The sequence below is a fragment of the Scleropages formosus genome, chromosome 12 (genome assembly GCF_900964775.1).
Source record: "Scleropages formosus chromosome 12, fSclFor1.1, whole genome shotgun sequence".
Classification (NCBI taxonomy): Eukaryota; Metazoa; Chordata; class Actinopteri; order Osteoglossiformes; family Osteoglossidae; genus Scleropages; species Scleropages formosus.
In genome coordinates, this window is record NC_041817.1 from 828,799 (window position 1) to 848,496 (window position 19,698).

The following is a 19,698-nucleotide window of genomic DNA, read 5'->3' on the forward strand; positions in this document are numbered from 1 at the left end:
CATTCAGAAATGTATTTAATAAGGGATGGGGTACAGTAAGTCAGGAAGGACAGCTGAATAGGAAAGGCCATGAACAAGTCAAAAGTGCTCTATCATTCAGGTTTTTGTCATTCAAATGCTTGGTACAACTGTGAGTACACAGGTTTTGTGAATCTAGGGGCAATAGGTTCTGTTCTGTCGTCTCACTATGAGAACATTGTTAGTTCAAATCCCATATCTCTGTAGTACTCTTGATGAAGATATGCACCTCTGCATTGGTACAGTAACATTACCCTACCGAAGAAACTGGTACGTCTTTATAATTTCATTTTCAGAGACTATAACCAAATTGGATAAAGGTGTCAGGTGCATAGTAATAAGGTTAATAATAACTGTGAGTTTGGGCAGTGTGAAATAATGATTTCAATGATGAATATGCCTGCATCAGTACAAATAATCATGCCATTAATATTTTACTACAGAGCAATCACTAGAAGAACTAGAAGAACTAGAACACACACACTGTCCAAAACCGCTTGTCCCAAGCGGGGTCGCGACGAACTAGAGCCTGACTCAGCAACACAGGGTGCAAGGCTTGAGGGGGAGGGGACAGACCCAGGATGGAATGCCCCCAGTCACTAGAACACATTGTTTCGTTAAAAAAAAAAAAAAAAAAAAAAACATTCATTTTAAGCCTTGCGATATTGAAAGGAGACGACATTTATAGATTATTCCAAATTGAAAGAGGTGCCTTGTTAAATGAGCCGTGTTCGTGCCCTTGCCTGTTTTATTCTATTACTTTTATCCCCGCAGCACACAAACGCACGCACACAGACACATACACACAGAGCTCTACATGTAGCACGGACTCTTTTAAAAAGTCTAAATGACTTTTGGTCCAAGGGACTTTGCATTTTGACACTGTGTGGCTATGCTCGGAGTGGCGGGACGTTCATTTGACTGTAAAAGCCGTTCGCTCCATTTGAGTCGTGCAGAAGGAAGAGGAGGAAAGGGTCATGGAAATCCCAAAGCACCGGCCCACAATTTGCATCTATTTGCCAAAAGGAAAAATCTGTCCGTCAGGGGGAAACATCTATGGTTTGCTTGAACCCGTCTTAAAAGAGGGTGTAAAAAAACTTCAGCACCATGGACAAGTCTGCTGTGAAGGCCCCTTACAATGCTGGACTTCAAAAATAGATCTGATTCATTGCTTTAAAGAGACTTTATTATTATTATGCGCAGCGGGTTTGGTCAGGCTCTCTGGTGGGTCTGGGGTTCGAGTCCCGCTCGGGGTGCCTTGTGATGGACTGGCGTCCCGTCCTGGTTGTGTCCCCTTCCCCCTCCAGCCTTGCGCCCTGTGTTGCCAGGTTAGGCTCCGGCTTGCTGCGACCCCCGCTTGGGACAAGCGGTTTCAGACAGTGTGTGTGTGTGCGCGTGTGCGTGTGTGTTATTATTATTGGGTTTTAGTGGAGTTTTCCATCCTGCAGTGTTGCATGTCAGGCTATAAATCCTCTTGCTCCTTTGCAGCATCCCTTCCACGGTGAAGTGCAGAACGCGACACACACTCATCTTATCTGTCTCCGTCTCAAACACACTTTGTTTGAGAGCTGTTGTCGAGCCCCCCCCGCCCCGCCCCCCCCCATGGCTAACGTCACCCCCCCCCCCCCCCCGGGCAGATCGGCTCCAGTCTTCCGTCCTCCCCACTGACACAGAGAGACATCGGAAAGAAGAGATCGCATCCATTTTATAGTGTGTGTGTGTGTGTGTGTGTGTGTGTGTGAGTGTGAGTGTGAGTGTGTGTCAGCGCGAAGCTTGCGATGCTGTTCGGAATAGGGCGGAATACACCTGTGCCCCCCGCAGGGAGGGCCGAGCAGAAGGTGTGTGGATGAGCGCGCAGAGGGACCCCGCCATGCTGAGATGTGACACGGCGGACACCAGCAGGAGCGCACATCCATCCTAACTTTTTCTTTGGGGAGCTCAGCGAAAGGACAAGAAGAACAAGAAGCGCAAACATCTGGGAAGCACCATGCCTGTCCGGAGAGGACACGTCGCGCCGCAAAACACGTTTCTGGGCATCATTATTCGGAAATTCGAGGGACAAAGTAAGTACCGTGTGTGCGCGTCTATCGCACATCTACAGATGAATCATGATTAATTTCATGTGCATTTATGAGCGTCTTCAGCTGTGCGCTGCGCCGCGCTGCGATGCCTGTTCAGACGGATCGCGCTGTGCTTCGTTTCCGTGGAAAAAAAGTAAAGCAGGAATGATGAAGAGAGAGAAGGAGAAACTTAGAAAACACAGGAACTAAGTGGTGCGTTCGGCCCGGGGGAGGTGCGCGCGGAATGACGCCCGTCCGTCCCGTTAGCGGAGCGGCATCAGTCAGTGTCCGTCACGAGTGAATCAGTGAATGTTGTCCAGCAGTTGAGCGCTACTGATGCGCGGAGCGGAGCGGAGCGCGTCGCCGATCGCGGGCTGGAAGCAGCGGCTGGAAACGTACCTGCAGGCTGACCGGACCGAACCGAACGCGCCGCCGCGGTGCCTCAGCGTGTGTGTCAGCGGAGACACATGAGCCCTGCGCTGTGCGCAGTTCAAGGGGGTAAATCCTCCTCAAACAGCACCTGCACAAGTTGACAAGTGCGGAAACCGGAGAGTCACACAGACTGAGGTTTCCTTGCAAAGACAAACTTAGTTCAGCACCATTATTTGTAGATAATAAACTAATGTCAAGGTAATAACAGCATGTCCATAATCGGAAGGCTACTGAAAAGGCATTATTTGTTTATTATTATTATTATTTCTTTTAATTTTTTCTTTTTCTACAAAAATCCTATGAAATAATTCACTTCTGCAGTGTTAAGAAACAGCTGGGTTTACATAAGTTTCGTGTGCATTTGTACATGCGGTTTGCACTTTTCTGTTTTCTGTTTAATGGCTCAAGTGGCATTTTGAGAGCACATACTGCCTGTCTGTACCTAAGCTGTTTCAGCTGTGCCGTGCCCTAACATTTAATATCATGCACATCTCCAGCGTGAATCAATCTCGTATCATTTTCAGATAAGAAGTTCATCATAGCCAACGCCAGAGTAGAGAACTGCGCAATAATCTACTGCAACGACGGCTTCTGCGACATGACGGGTTTCTCCAGGCCGGACGTTATGCAGAAGCCGTGTACCTGCGATTTCCTCCATGGGCAGCTCACCAGCAGGCACGCCATTGCCCAGGTGGCGCAGGCCCTGCTGGGCTCCGAGGAGCGCAAGGTGGAGATCACGTACCATCGCAAGGATGGTAAGTCTCTGTCACTTAGGCTTGAGCCTAAAGTAACAAAGTAAAAGTAACAATAACTGCACACAAACAAATTCCCAGCAGCAAGAATGGCTCAGTATAATAATGAACTATGAGTGCATCAAGAGAGCATCATAATATGTGACCTTGCCCTTTCCTTGTTGCTGATCAAAAAGAGTCTTCATTCTGTGTATTACAGATTACAGAAAGAAGTAATTAAAATTGTTTTTGATGCCAGTGAATGCAGGCTCTTTCGGGAGACTATTCTGTACATCTGTGTCTGAAGCATCACACCACTCTAGAAAAAAATAATCTTTAGTGTACTGACACAATTCCCATTCCAGGTTCTAATGTTTTCCCTGGCTATATGTATATATACATACATACACACATATATATATATTTTGCATCAGCTAAATGAATAAATGTAAATGTATATGTATATATATACACAGCCTTATAAACTGTACAGAAATTGTGTAAACACTATTACACTATACATGAGGTGAAGCTGTGTCATTTTTGAAGACAATTATGATGATTAAAATAGTGGAATAATATAAATTTTGGGAATTGTCCAGATAACAATTTATTATTTCCCTCCTTCAAAAAAATTGAAATAAAAGTTATGATCAGATATTTTAAAAATTTTTGGGTTTGCGTTACATAACAAAATACATCATGGCCTGTGAACCTCAAGAGCAGTTAACCAAGAACATTTGAAATGATTGCACTTAAAATGTGAAAGTTAGAATGACAGAAATTTTCAACTGAAAGTTAAGGACAAATGATTCCAGGCTTTTACTGCTGCACTGCATTTGATTTTACTGCATATGCCTTGTCAGTGAGTGAAAAAGTGGTGATATTATGGAGTAATTACATTTCAAAATATTGCATGGAGACAAAATCAGCAGTGGTCTGACATGACAGCTTTCATTGTCTGGGTGAAATATGTGGTTTGGTGTACGAAGAAGGATTTAATCAATAGCGTAATGTACCTGATGCAATGTGGAGCTGTAACAATGATCTGCCTGGCAGAGGAATGCAGTACTCATTATATAAGTTTGGGGGTATAATGAGGGTCTTGGCAGGCAGAGAAACAGAAGGCCCCTACTGCCGAGCTTAGTATTACACTTACAGTAAGACCCAAAGTGAGTCCCAGCTGAAAGCTATTCAGCAATTTATATCAACTTTATTTAATAATAATATCACAGGACAAACAAGCAGAAAATGCATAAATGTTTAAAGTACTGTATATTGTCTTTTATCTAAGTTCTTTCTGATACCAGTGAAAAACCATCACCTTTCTACAAGTCAGAGATTCTGCTAAATGTGCTGACTAAATTAGGGCCAAACTAAGATGTTGTTTGATGAAGCTGGTAGGTAATAGAGTTTGGTGTTTGCTGGCGCTTGGTGCATAAGGCACATGATTTGTTTTTCATTCTAATTGAAATATAAATACCGTACTTTCCTTTCATGACTTCAGCAGTGAATAATGTATGATGGCTATGCAAGGTCATTTGACTATAATCAAAATTGTGAAATGGAGACATGAAAGCTGCACGGAAAGAAGAATATAAATGCCGCTTTAAAGGTAAACATGTCATTTTAGCTCAAACAGCATAGCAAGTCAAGCTGCTTAGTAGTTTGCATCAAATCTTATATACACATATTTCCAAAAAAGTAAATGGAAACAGACATGAGGCAGCACACACTTTGGTGGTTAACAGTATGATCTTATGAGCTGTGGGCTCAAGTCCTTTATGGGGTCTTGCTGTTGTACTCATGAGCAGGGTGCTTACCCTCAACCCTAAAATGTTCTACATTATAGATAAGAGGAACTGTAAATCAGTTTAGAATGGAGCATGACGAAAAGAACAAAATTATAATACCGATTAGAAGGCCCATGTCTGCATATGGTTGGAGGTAACCCGGTCTAGTGCAGTGACAGAAGGAGCTCACCCCAGCTCCAAATTGCCTCCAAGAGGGGCGCTTTATTGTGTGGGGGAAGGGCTGTCTCAGGCCTTTGCTGTGCAGTATCCAGTGGACAGTGCCTCACCTTCACTACCGCCATTCTAATGAGGACACAAATAGCTCTCACTGTATTGATTTCCTGTCCTGTGTTACAATGAAAATAAGTCACTTTCCATCCAGTGTCCCTCAAACAACAAAAAGAGGTCAATAACCCTTAGTGCTGCCCTAAATGACTAAGGCTTCTTATGTGATTTGCTGTAACAAATGACAGATAATGTTTGCTGTGTGCTCTAAAAAATTATATATATTCAATGCATATCAACTAATACACTATTTATAAAGCTTTGGCAGGTCAGTGGGAAAGCTTTGTCAAAGTTAAAGTCAATATAATCCCTAAATTTGTTTTCCCTGTCTTTTTCAGCTGTATAATTACTTATCCTTATGTTTAATATTGGTCAGCTAACTAGAGGTACAACTTAGAAGTATCTCAGCTTCCTTCTGCTCAAGCTGCAGTAGAAAGTCCAGTATGAAATCAGCATTGAAAAAGTCTGTTGCTGTATAAGTAGCTTTTTCGAATTCTTTTTCTGTAACCTTTTGGAACACTATGGAAAAAAATATGGGCAAAAAATAGCAAACAAAAAAAAAAACAAAGAAACACTGCTAAAAATGATCTTCAGTGTTTCCCTTTATCCATTTGTCCTTCTGTCACACAGTCCCCATCACACATTCCCGAGTCTTTAAAAGAGTCTTAATGTATTATTTGGCTGCACCTGGGCTCACTTTCCTTACCAAAGAGTGACTCTGGAGGAGCCATCAGTCAACGTACTGGATGCATGACTGCGGCTGTTGTCTGCCAACTGAAGCCCTAAATTGTGGAGCCCCTTTTCTTACGTTTCCACTTTCAGTACCATAACTACTGGCTGTGCTGTTCAAGAATCCACACTGTACCTCTCTGAGTTCTCCCAAAATACCTCACCCTGTGCATTGATTGCTCTACACTGGTAACAACACAAGCAGAGGAGGGTTAGACCACTAACAAATAGCATAGCAGTTCAGGGCAAGCACAGGGCCTGGTAGCAGAGAGCTGGGTACTTGGAGCTGCTGTGGGATTGAATATGTATAGTACACACACACACACACACACACACACACACACACACACACACACACACACACACACACACAATCTGAAACTGCTTGTCCCAAGCAGGATTGCAGCAAGCTTTAGCCTAACCCAGCAACACAGGGTATGAGGCTGGGGGGGGGGGAGGGGACACAGGACACCAGTCTATCACAAGGCACCCCAAGCAGGACGTGAACCCCACACCCACCGGAGAGCAGGATGTGGTCAAACCCGCTGTGCCACCGCACCCCCCCAACACAGGACAGCTTCTATTTATTACATAGCATAGTCCAGTAATACTGTATTCAGAAGTGTTTAATAGAAGAGTCTTAAAACACATTTCTTTTGGACTAACTTCTCTCCTTATCTCCTATCTGCTCCATAAAACTCCCTATCAAGTCCATGTGTAGCTATTTGTAAAATGTATGGCGGCAAAAAAAACACTGTTATAGGACTAAATTACTCCTTCAAGAGTCGCACGTCTGCGTCTGTATATCTCATCTGTTGGTGAAACGCACTTTTCTCTGCTCCGAGTTCTACATCAACTGTGGGCCGAGTTCAACTTTTGAAAAAAGTGTTTGCCAAACGAATAAATGTAAATATTCAGTGTTTATCCACGAATGACCAGTCAGGAGGTTGAGCCAGTGATGTAGAGGAAATCCAAGTCAGCTGTGATTATAATAATGTTCTGTAAGTTGTGTAGCAAACCTTTATACTACTTTGAAAAATAAGTTATTGAGTGTAATCCAGCTGTTACAACACATTATGGACTTCTGAAATAACTCATTAGTTAATGCAAACAATTTCATATCTGAGTTACACAGCTGCAGTAATGGTCTTTCTGACATACCCCTGTCTCTTAGGCCAGACAGGGGTATCTGTTAAAAAGTTGAAATTGAGAACTACACTCTTTGATCTGAGCTCATTCTCTGTATTTCTCAGAAGAGGCAGAATTTGTGTTTTTCTCTTCATCACAAGGTGAAAAGGTTATTGCCAAGAATATGACCTTTGCACTGATGGATTATTATGCAAGACACCTCTCCATCTCTTCTGAATGGAAGTTGTTATAGAATATCTTTAAAGTTGACAGTCTGATATGTCAGTTCCCTTGATAATTTTGACATGTAGAAATATAACCCACAATTCTTGTTATGTTTGTGTGATCTGTGTCCCATTTCATGTCAGCAACAATGATTTTCCTCTCGCAAAACACAATTCATTTTAAATGTTGTGGTAGTGGTTACAGCTGCTGCCTTTGGACGCAAAGGTTGCAGGTTTGAGCCTCACTTCTAGCTGTAGTATTCTTGAGCAAAGTACTTACCCTAAATTGCTCCAGTAAATTATCCAGCTGTATAAAAAGGTGATTAGTTGGAAGTACCTTAACATTGTAAGTTGCTTTTGAGAAAAGCATCCGATAAATGTAAATATACTCCTGCATTAGATTTTTCACACTGAGTTCAAAATAAAAGATTTTGAATTTCTTACCTAGTGCACCTCCTGTACTCCTGTAATAACACTGTTTTACCACGTGTCAGTCTGTCTCCAGCTTCTGAACTATTACATTACACTTACATCAGAAAATGGCCGGCAATAACAATTCTTATTAATCTGATAAGAGCTTCATACATGGAACCACATCTACTGAATCAAGATGTGTCATTGAGATGGAAACCAAGAATTTTCACCGAAACAACATAAACACTTGGTGTCCGTAGCAATGGGACACAATGGTGTGGAGCTGTGCTGAGTGTCTGGACCTGCTCTAGAAGAACCTCGTAAGGGATGTAGCTATGGAGGTCATTCGGTCAACAGCAGGTTTTAACTGAAGCTGCTATTTAGGTTTAGCAAATCACTTCACCTGGTGTTTGAGGTTTCAGTCAGGAGCACATTAAAATATTTTTTTATTATTTATTTATTTTTTTTTTAAAACCTTCAGGCATGCTTTTTTGAGAATCTGGGTTTAACTGCTCTTGCTTTTCGCAGTATTTTTAGACGAATTTCAGGTTAACAACTGAGGTGGTCAACAAAGGCTCCTTTCACTGGAGCATGTTGTCCTTAAAGTCGCCTACATCACCAGGCAAGATGTTCTTAGACTTTTCATGCAGATCAGTATTAATGGAAGAGCTGATATAATATAGTATATAATATTCAGGAAAAAGTGGAGAAGGTTAAACAAAAACTTTTAAATGCATTTGCTCACCCATTTCTAAAGCAAGGTCCTGAGTGCTGGAGATGTTCACTTTCTGACGAGAAGGTTGCACATTCAGTATCGACACAATCTGATGTTCTACCATTACTACTGTACACTTATAATGGGTGATGCTCTTCTCAATAGTACAACAGTGGGATTCCAGTTTTTAGTTCAGCTTTTTAGTTCCGTATCCAGTAGGGGGTTGTTCAACTATACCTCTGTCTTAACCGAACCAATTTACCTCTTTGTTCTGAGCTCTTAGTGCTGTAAGGTGAGCCTAGAAACCTGCTGGACTCAGACTTCCAGGATCGCAGCTTAATAAACCTGCACTATGCATCAAGCTGCTCTATTCCTGAAAACTCTAAGCTGCTTACTGTACCAAAAGACGGTGAAAACTGCAGTAGAAGAACAGAAATCCAGTGTCAGAGTACTGTTGTTCTTTCTTCTTCTTTTTCTCTTAGATTTCTGGAAATTACTGTCTTGCACAATGAATTCAGTGCAGCTCTTTACAAGAACAAATCACCCAAAAAACACCGAGGAAGAAAATAACCTCTAATGTTCTATGAGTAATGGAAAACTTCACGAAAATGAATTTTCAAGTAAAATGTGAAGCAATTTTAAATCAATTTGTCTTTAAGTTATATTGAAGAAAGGGCTGCACACGGGGCTAAACAGGTGGGCATATGGTGCTTGTGGGTGTAGCCTGAAATAGGATCCCCCCCCCGTGCTGCTCACCTCCTGTCCCGTGCACTGGGGCCTGATCAGAGCGTTCGTAGGTGTAGGTGTTCTGTGCTAGACCTGGATGGCTGCTCTTAAAAAGACACACATGCATCTTTTATCACACAGCACATCGGCTCACGCGCCTTCTCTTGCCAAACGCTTCCGTGTTTGCCCCCCGACGGGTCCACTTTGTTAAAAGAATGTGTCATGAAACCCTGACACTGTTTGGCGAATGAGCTACGATAGTAGCAGTTAGTGTCTATATCCAAAGGCCACATGGAAAAAAAACAACTACAATATATCAAACAGGTTTTTTGAAAATGTTCACTTGCAACCTCTGAAATATTGACTGAAAATGGTTAAAGCCTGTACATTTTTTAAAATATTTAAATAGTTTGTGACCAAATATGTGCTACGCAACTGATGTGCAACCTTAATGTTGTGGTGTTCATACATATCACACAGTCATAGCTGATAGCCACACACAGGTCATTAACTGTCTTTAATTCGAACAAAATTATCTCAGAAAATCAAAATCAATGTTAGTTTTAGACGCGTTACACAAGGAGAAACGTAGTCTATTTGTTTTCGGAAGGGTTTGGAGCAATTGTTTCTGTTTTAAAAGTGACCCATAGAACCTCCTAAAGTCTCCTGTAAGAGACCTTCTTCGTGCCACGCTTGTGCTCGTGAAACTCAGGCATGGTGTGTGAATGGAAGCACTTCAAAAAAATAACTCATAGGGGAAATGTGCAGCTCACCAAGGAAATGCTTGCCCCAAATATTCCACTATTACTTAATATTGAATGGATATTTCTGTCTCAGGGAACCCTTCTTGAATCCAGTCCAGTAACTAATGAGACTCCTGTCTTAATTATTAATGTCTGCACCTTCCTGCAAAACACAGAAGCTGTTTTCTTACCACAGTTTGGCTGTTTTGCACATGCCTAAAACAATTGTTCACAATAACATATATGTTGAAGATGAGCAGAATTTGAAAGACTGTAAAAGCTTCTGATGTTCCTGTTCATTATTCCCTTGAATCTAGTAACAAGTATAGCGTATAAACAGCAAACATATCGCAAAATAATGTTTTCCACTTGATTTAGTAGCTGTCAGTTAGCAACTTTGAAATGAGATGTGAGGAGATGTTACAGTACAATTCTACATGCTGTATGCAAACACTCAGTGCATACAGAGTGATACACCTGTTCTGGTGACAGTCATAGAAATCTAACATTTTTCGTAAAGTGAATTCATTATTCAGAACCTCAAGCAGTAGAATGAAACACAGCATGAAAACTTCTTTTAGAAAAACAACAGCTTCGGTACAGTTGATGATGTGGTTTTTTTATACATTACACAACACATATATTTAATGTATTCTTGTGAAGCAGGGTATGCTTTGTATATATAGCAAGTGTAATAAATTTGCCAAAATTCAAAGCAAGCAGTAAGAAAATAATATAAATGGAATATATATATTGAAATGTCCCAGCTTAGGGGCAGGACTTTCAGAAATTTCCTCATGCACCTTTGAACTAAATGACAAAATGCAGGCTTTGCCCATATCCCAAATGTTAAATCAATGTTCCAAACTGGATAAGGAGCCAATATTTTGACCAAGATGAATGACAGTGAACTGGTGGTTTATTTGCACATTAATATTAATGTACACACACATACACACACACACACACACATTATTAATGTATATTTTATTAAAAGTCAGTAACAAATTGTTTGCTCGTCTGGTCTGCACCCACTCTTGTACCTTTAGCTTATTTCTTCACAATGGAAAGACCCGCCGTGCAATTATCAGAGCTTCAGCGTAACATTGCCATAGCAACGGAGTCTCAGCAGCAAATATAGAATCATATTCTCCCGATTCAGTCATGATGGCAGTTTTAACCCCCCTCCAGGTAAAACCCTTAGCACAGTCCTGTTCAGAGTCATTCTAGTACAGATATGTAATTACTAGATTGGTCACAGTATCCAAATCCATCATCCCAGAGGCTATTCTGACAAGACACACGCAGCAGCTACATAAATTTTTGATAAGACCAAAAACCTTACACCAGTCTCAGTGGAGGTATGCATTCTGTAATTCCATATGTTTCTTTAGGAAAACTGAGTTTTCTTGAAGGATTCATAATATGAGATGTTGATATTGCGGAATTTGCGATACTAGAAGACCTGTTCCTTTATTTTTTATCTGAACTGAGTTTTATGTAGGGAACATTCAGCACATATAATTTTTTTGGGCTTAATATTATTGCATTTCAAAAGATATGGTTTTTGTTCATCATGTACAAACAGGATTTGGCAGTTTACTTCTTGAAGGTAAATGATAGTGCCATATTTCCTCAGTTGTGCAAAAACTAAATATCATGATATCAGTATATATACAAATGATTATGCAAAACAGCCATTGTTGTTTTATTATAATTTGACTGCATCATTTAAGTAGTAGATATAATACAAGCCAACAATATTTTTATTTGTGTATTTATTTTTACTCCAGAACCCTGACCAGGAAAACCAGTTAATGAAAATGGATGGATGGATGGATGGATATTTATTTTTATTTTTCACTATCAGAATGTTTAATAGCTAAATATGCAAAGCTGATACTTCGGTTAAAGTTCTTTAATGAAAAAACATATCAGTGTGGTCAAATTCCTTTACATTACTACTGCATAGTCACTTTTAGCTAAACTCCTTGGCACTGCTGTTTGCTTATTCATCTCTATTATGTCATTTATGGGTGAGAGTTAGAATTCAGTTCTACAAAGTCTTTATCTGGCAGGGTTCACAACAAGGTACAGGTATTGTTAATTAGTTTCATCAACTGCCATCTAGTTTGAGCTGTCCCATCCTAACCATTTGCAATTTTACAAAGAAGAAAAATTTCAAGTGGGAACATAATATTTCATATAGTTGTGGCCTGGCTTAACTGAAAAACAAACAAAAAGAAATTTTTTAACTCTTTCAAAACATTTTAATTATACTGTAAGAAACCAAACTGAATCCCTCAAAAGCTAATGCAAATGATGATGGATGCCTTGTTGATAAAATAACAGATCCAATGTTTTCTTCACAGTTTGAAAAAGACTAGTTGGACTGATTCTTTACTTTAACCTGACAAAAATTATAATACAACTGTCAAAAGGGTGCTGTTAGAATTAATGTATGATAGGCAGTAGCAATAGCTTAAAGTCATGAATATTTAATTGCTTCTGCAGTGTCCAGAGTAAAGGGGTACGGTGGCGCAGCGGGCTTGGCTGGGTCCTGCTCTCTGGTAGGTCTGGGGTTCGAGCCCTGCTTGGGGTGTCTTGCAACAGACTGGTTTCCCATCCTGGGTGTGTCCCCTCCCCCTCCAGCCTTGTGCCCTTTGTTGCTGGGTTAGGCTCAAGTTTGCCACGACCCCACTCCGGACAAGCAATTTCATTCTGTGTGCGTTCAGAGTAGGGTGTTGGGCTGAAGATGACAACTACAACGAAAGGCTGGGTTAGGTGGGTGATGACTCAGCCCAACTGCTCATGAGTCTCTGCACTACTTTACTAGAGAGTCAGGTTGCCCCAGGCAGATATCCAATTGAACTCATATTTATTAGAAACGATTCAAAGTGCCCACAGCAGTATTTTATTATTTTACAGCTAACGTTTTTATTTTGCCTCAGAATTTGATTCTCATCTGACCTGCCTTTTTTGTCTTACTGTTGTGACAAACGTTGTCATTTCATTGAACAAATTCCTCTAAGAAAACAGGCAACAAATTCAACTTATTATATCAACTTGGTGGTCACCAAGAAAGGTGACGTTTTGCCTTATCTATTTAAATTTGCAGTTGTTTCACAGCAAATTTAATTGCTTGTCTTCTTTGAACAGTGGGTCACACACAGAGCGAGCTTCAACTATATGCAGATGTACAGTAGTCATTAGCAAAAAAGCACATGTTTAATTTTAATGAAGCTGTGACAGATCTTTTTTTTTACATGTAATGACATTAATTCATGCTTTTCTAATAAAAATTAAATGTTTCTTTTGCAATGTGTTTTTACAGCTTTCCGATTTTCAGTCAGGTATGGGTAAGAGGGTAGAACAGAAGCATTCACTTTCAGTATTGCAAGGGTATAAAAAAAACTGTTTCCCTAGGGTTGAGTAGATGATAGAAGTATTTTTAGTTTTAATGGTGTCAAATCCTTGCAGAGCTCAGAAAATTTGAGACTTTTTTTACACTTTTTACCTTTTAAAATAAGTAACAGATAGGGGAAGTGAGACTCCCAAGCCAGCGAAACTCCTGGGACTCTGCAGTCCCCTGGATTGAAACTCACACCATTGCATAAATACATCATCCACAGAGGTGTTCAGACTGCCTATTCAGGGACAATAGCAACCATCATTCTTGCATTCAACTTACACAGGCAAACCACAGGCACAGTAAATTTTCTGAGCTATTGTACCTAATAAACCTACCACACAAAAGGAGAAAAAGCAGAGCTGAAACTGTTCCAAAGCATTTCTAATCTCCATTCTCTGAGAGGGAGTGCAGAAAGCAAGTTTTCTAACAAAACCGGCATATTAAATATCGTATCTCCTCAGCGTTGTTTTTTTATGTAAATAACGAGCTCCAGAGGCACCTAACTGGATGTTCCGCCTAAATGATCGAGTTCCACCTGGATAACTGCATTGCTAATTGTGTTATGATAACAGCTGAGTATGGCTGCTGTCTGCTACGGGAAACGAACACAACCTTCTGCACATTTAGCCAATCAGCAGTTTCATACCTACAGCAGCAATGTGATCATAATGGAAACTGGCTGTTCTTTCAGACCCATACACTCTGATATATGTCATTTCAAACATCTCAGCAGTGTGGTTCGGTGTAACACAATGTTCAGAGTACAAAGTATCAGACACAGGGCTCCTCGTCCTACACTGTCAAGGTACATCATGGCAGAAAATACCACAATGCAGTAAATGCTGATTTTTTTTTTAATTATTATTTTTAATATGATAGGCAAAGGGATTAGATTACTCTAAGAGATATTTTTTTCAGTATATGATCTAAGACATGAGCATTCCTCTCCTAACATAACAAAGTTTCTGTTCTGGTTGGAATACAAAACTGATAGGTATTACGATATAAAATGGATTGAGCTCCCATTTTGAATGTGTACAGAGGATTCCTTTGTGGAATGCAAATGTGTTTTTTGAAATATCTTCGTGGGTGCGGTGGTGCAGTGGGTTGGACCGCAGTCCTGCTCTCCGGTGGGTCTGGGGTTTGAGTCCTGCTTGGGGTGCCTTGTGACGGACTGGCGTCCTGTCCTGGGTGTGTCCCCTCCCCCTCTGGCCTTGTGCCCTGTGTTGCCGGGTAGGCTCCGGTTCCCTGTGACCCCATATGGGCCAGGTGGTTCTGAAAATGTGTGAAATATCTTTGCCTTTCTTGTGAACCTTGATTTATAGGAAAATGTAATATTTTGTGTACTATATAAGTGAAACAGGACAGAGTCTTGATTAAAGTTATCTGTTAAAAGATTTTTCTTAAAAATTCAAGTGGTTTCAGAGTCTCCCTCAAGAGTGTTTTTTCCTGTGGAGGAAGATTGTTTTAAATGAGTGTCATGATGAGCTGCATTGTGTTAATTATTAATTTTTAATAGGGGAAACTGAAACTAATGGAACTTCTATCTTGATACTCTCAGCACTGTATCTATTAATATGCACATGAGATCAGTTAGGTAAAAGAGCTGGTTCCAATTTTTTTCTTATTAACTACAGACCGTTTTTTGCAAAAAAAAACATCACTGATTTTATTTGCTTATTGTAAACTGAAGTCCCTCTTTTGAATCTGGATCATTTTTTCATTTTTTTATTGTATTATTAATGAAAATATATTATGAATGCCATGTTGGAGTTCCGGAAGGAAGTGGTAGGACTCAAGCGCGGAGTACACAGGGCTTTTATTTTGGAAATCCAAAGTTGTAATCGAAGAGCAGGCGAAGGTTTCCGAGGGGCGAACAAGGGAATCCTAAAAGATGAGGTCAGTAAACAGGCGAGAGGTCAATCATCCAAAATGATCTCAAAGGGGCAAGGAGAGGGATCAGGAAACAGGGCAAAGGAGGGAGCAGGAAGGAGGGCGCAATAGGTTGAGTCAGGAGTCGCTAGTCGGTAGGCTGAATACAGTTCCACACTAGCTCCTTGCCTTCCTCAGTCTTTTATGCATCTGTCCGTGAGCGGCCTCGTCGCTCCGGAAGCAAGGGCGTGGCAATGAAGCTTATGGTGCAGATCTAGAATATAAAAACCTGGCTTCCCATCCAGGGCAGACTTGTTTTGTGCACTGTGAATCAGATCACGATAACCCAGCACTGGACAAGTGGTTTTTGGTAATGGATGGATGGAAATTGTACACATATATTGAGAAACTGGATGCTAAATTTTGTCTACTAGAAAACAATAGAAAAAGTTAAATGTTAGATTTTTTTATTCATTGCATGTACGGGTAGAGTTCATTATAGGCTAAGGATGAATCATTTATTGTATCTGAAGCCAAATACATATAAAAGCTAAGAAAGCTTCTACAACGGTGAACAGTTTTACACCAACTCTCACAGACTGCACATCCCACAAGGAGAAAGAGTGGATCCAACAGCTATTGTGCGTGATGTTGTGAATCGTGAAAAAATAATGAACAGGGGCAAGATGCAACTTGTCATGGTGTGTGAAACCTTGTCTTGACTTTATCTTTATTCCGATCTAAAAAAATGGATGAAGAATTTTGTTTGCACACCCTCCCAGCTCTAACCATCAGCCAGAGGCAACATTGCTGGAAACACTGCTGCAGACACAGGAGATTGTCATGCAGAGACCCCGCTCGTAAAAGCTTCTCCACCAGAGTAGCATGTAATCCAAACGCTCCATCTGAAAGGAAGTGGTGTTGACCGGAAAATGTTTCAATCAATAAGACCAGAATCCTGCGTGAGTGCTGGGATATGACATTCACGGAAAACAAGGTGGAGCGCAGTGCGCTAAAAACAACGTTGGCTCTTCTGCACTTTTGGTCAAGTGTTCCTGTGTGTTTGCATGTGTGTGTGAGTGACAACCACCTTGGGCGCTAGGGATAAACCATACAGACAGACCCATTCTGTGGAAAGCAGAATAGAGTGGAAACACTGGGTGAAATGTGGACAGGCCCTGCATCCACTGCAGGACTCTGCCATACATAAACTGGATCCCAGTAGTTGCTCACTTTGTTCCTAATTATACAGCAGTGCAGACATAGATGGTGTATGCAGCACGTCTCCCTCTGATGTGTTTTCTCTCTGGACTTCACAGAGGGGGAGGTGGGATATTATTAGCACTACAGAGATTTACACTCGGAATTACTGCATTGACTTCCCAGTAGTCTGCCAACAACAAAAATACAGAAAGCAAATTCCCTAAAATGCACTTTTAAAAATAAATACATATAAAAACTATTACTACTCCTTTCAGTGTCACAGGGAATTTCAGCTGACATCTGAAAAAATTGTTATATAAAACAAATATGTCGTATACTGTATATTCTTTTTCTACACATTAGAATGAGTCAAGTCAAAGCTTACGTTTTGCGGGTTCAGTGGTAAATACATCAGCATGCACCACCTTATTAATGCGGTAAGTGTACTGTGCTTCAGGTTTGTTTGCCTTCACACTTTTCTTTCTATAGCTGCAGTCCCTTTGCTTCGTCGGATGAACGCTGTGACAGGGAAAAATGGATATTGTTTTGCGAGCAACATTTGCAAAGGTCTGTGGTACAATTCACTGTGGCCAAAACTGAATTCATTTCTAAGCTAATTAGATCTTCTCTCCAGGATGCCTCTCACTGGAGGAATTATGTGACGGCACACTTAATGTCACATCCACAGCACTCACTTGACATTTAACATGAGTGGTCAGATCTACGTGATTTGTCTTCACATCGATATGAATTAAGGGAATAATATCAATGGCAAGTGGAGTATGGGAATTGATATGAAAAATAGCTTGGAATGTATGTATGGTTATTGTAATTGTAAACCAATGACTGAATATGTAACGGTAACTCCTGCTGATTACTTGTGAATTTTCTAAATTCATATTCAAGCACGCTAGGATGTCTTCTCATAAATCAAGCAGAAAATTACTGTGAGGAATTACTTTGAGACTGGATGGACATAGTGACCTTATAGCGAATAGGACAGCTCTTCGTATACTAGTACAGAATGGTCTTTCACGTTAATTCGGAAACACATAACCCCTGAAAAGATTATCCCCACTAACGACAGAGTTTTAGGTTGACAAACACAACATTCATATATCAATTTCTACTCTATATTCAAATTACAATGAAACACACACACACACACACACACACATTTTCAGAACCGCTTGTCCCATACGGGGTCGCAGGGAACCGGAGCCTACCCAGCAACACAGGGCGTAAGGCCAGAGGGGGAGGGGAGACACCCAGGACGGAACGCCAGTCTGCCGCAAGGCGACCCAAGCGGGACTCGAGCCCCAGACCCACTGGAGAGCAGGACCGGGTCCAACCCACTGCGCCACCGCGCCCCCCTACAATGAAAAACTTGTTGCCTATATGACTTATTATGTACATAGATATGGTCAGTATTGTTTTAAAAGGACAGTATTACAGTTTTCATAAGATTTACTATTGGTACTAACATTTTATAACCCAACCCTTCAGAGTGACACTTGATATATGCTTCTTAAATAACCAAAGGCAGCAATTAGAGTTTTACACATGGTGTAATTTACACACCTACTGCTGTTTTGGTGGCTGTTTGGTTAATGCACTTTTAAAAGCACAACCTGGATTACAAAGGAAGGTTGTTTACTTTATTAATAATTCCCCATCAATAAAATTAATGTTGAACACCTTGACACCTTGCTACTGTAACTATGTGGGCCATATATTTTATCTGCAGTCTACTCATCTCCACAACTTGGCAGTCGTTATTACTGTGGTCACAAAGTGTAACTGACCGTCCTCTCAATCATCACTCAGTGGTTCAGCCAGCAGGGTGCTTAAAAAATACTCTGAAGATACCACTCCAGAATCCATCCAAAGCACTTTTCTGTCACATCATACATCAGATGGAGAGTGTATGTCAAGAAAATGCTGAGTCATCCAAATACAGAAAATAAAGTATAAGAAATTGAAAATATACAGAAATAGTATGACAAAGCATGAGGGTTAGTAGACCACTTTGGTTATAGTGTCAGATTACTGTATGATCATTTCCATAAAGAAACCCCCCAACTCCATGAGTGACAGCAGTTTTGGAGACAGCTAACATCCCTATAAAGCCCAAGTCTGACACACACTTGTTATATTTAGATAGACAGGAAGCAATCTACTAATTAATGCTAGTGGCAATCTGGGAACTGAGTTATGAACATTGTTAATGCGTGTCCTTGGTAGGATCCAAGGAGGGGGCCACTGGTGATTGGGCTTGCCAGCGTTAGGAGTCTTGATCTGTTCCCCTCTTACGCATAAATGGAAGAGAGAAGGAAGGGGATCTGTTTTCTAATTTAAAGAGGGACAGGAAATGTCAAATACATATGCAGAAGGAATCCAGTGAGACTTACAAATTCACTTGGGGGAAAGTAAATATAATTATTTTGACTGGACCAAGTTGGTAACATAGTCAGAGCTATTGCTTTTGCAGTGAAATCACCCAAAGGTCATAGGTTTGAACCCCACCTCTAGCTGTAGTACCCTTCAGCAAGGTGCGTACCCTAAATCACTCCAGTGAAATTACCCAGCTGTATAAACTGGTTAATAATTGTAGATAATTTAACAGTGTAAGTCGATTTTGGAGAAAAACATCAGCTAAATAGATATATGTCAATGTATATATAAATGATACAAAAACAGATGGCTGTTTTTTTCTTTTGTAGGCACCTCTTGCCTATCCTGTCTTGACCAAGGTGAGATGGCATTGAGCCATCAGATAGAGATCAGGTAGCTGTCCATATCTGGGTAAGGGCCATCGCTATGGTACTCTTGGAATGTATTTTTGAGCCCTGTGTCATTCTTTATTCTATGCCCTAATACCACAGGACAATATAAAGAGAGGTGTATGCAATGTAATAATTAATAAATTAATAATTCGGTTTAACTATTAAAAAGTGGGGGAAAGTGTACAAGATTCCATTATTCTACTGACATTTAACAAAAATTTAAATATCTAGCTGTTATGCATACAGTATGTGATCAGCCTGTTAAATTTCCAGTCATCTCACTGCATACATATATAGAATTAGACAGCACCCCAGGTCCAGGATTACGAAAAAGCAAAGCCACGACAAGACTGTGACAGTGATTGGGATGTAAAGGTTAGTGCTCGTTTGTCAAGGCCTTCCATGTCAAGGGCTGCAGAACTCACTA

At 40.6% G+C, this 19,698-nt stretch overlaps 1 protein-coding gene across 1 annotated transcript in view; it reads left to right on the forward strand.

Moving 5' to 3' along the window:
- The first annotated feature begins 1,949 nt into the window (after positions 1–1,949).
- Positions 1,950–19,698, forward strand: part of kcnh7 (potassium voltage-gated channel subfamily H member 7) — a 58,332-nt gene continuing 40,583 nt past the window's right edge. The window contains exons 1-2 of the mRNA XM_029256883.1: positions 1,950–2,081; positions 3,035–3,265. Coding sequence (XP_029112716.1) covers positions 2,006–2,081; positions 3,035–3,265 — 307 coding nt within the window. The 5' untranslated portion in view covers positions 1,950–2,005. The remainder of the gene's footprint in view (positions 2,082–3,034; positions 3,266–19,698) is intronic.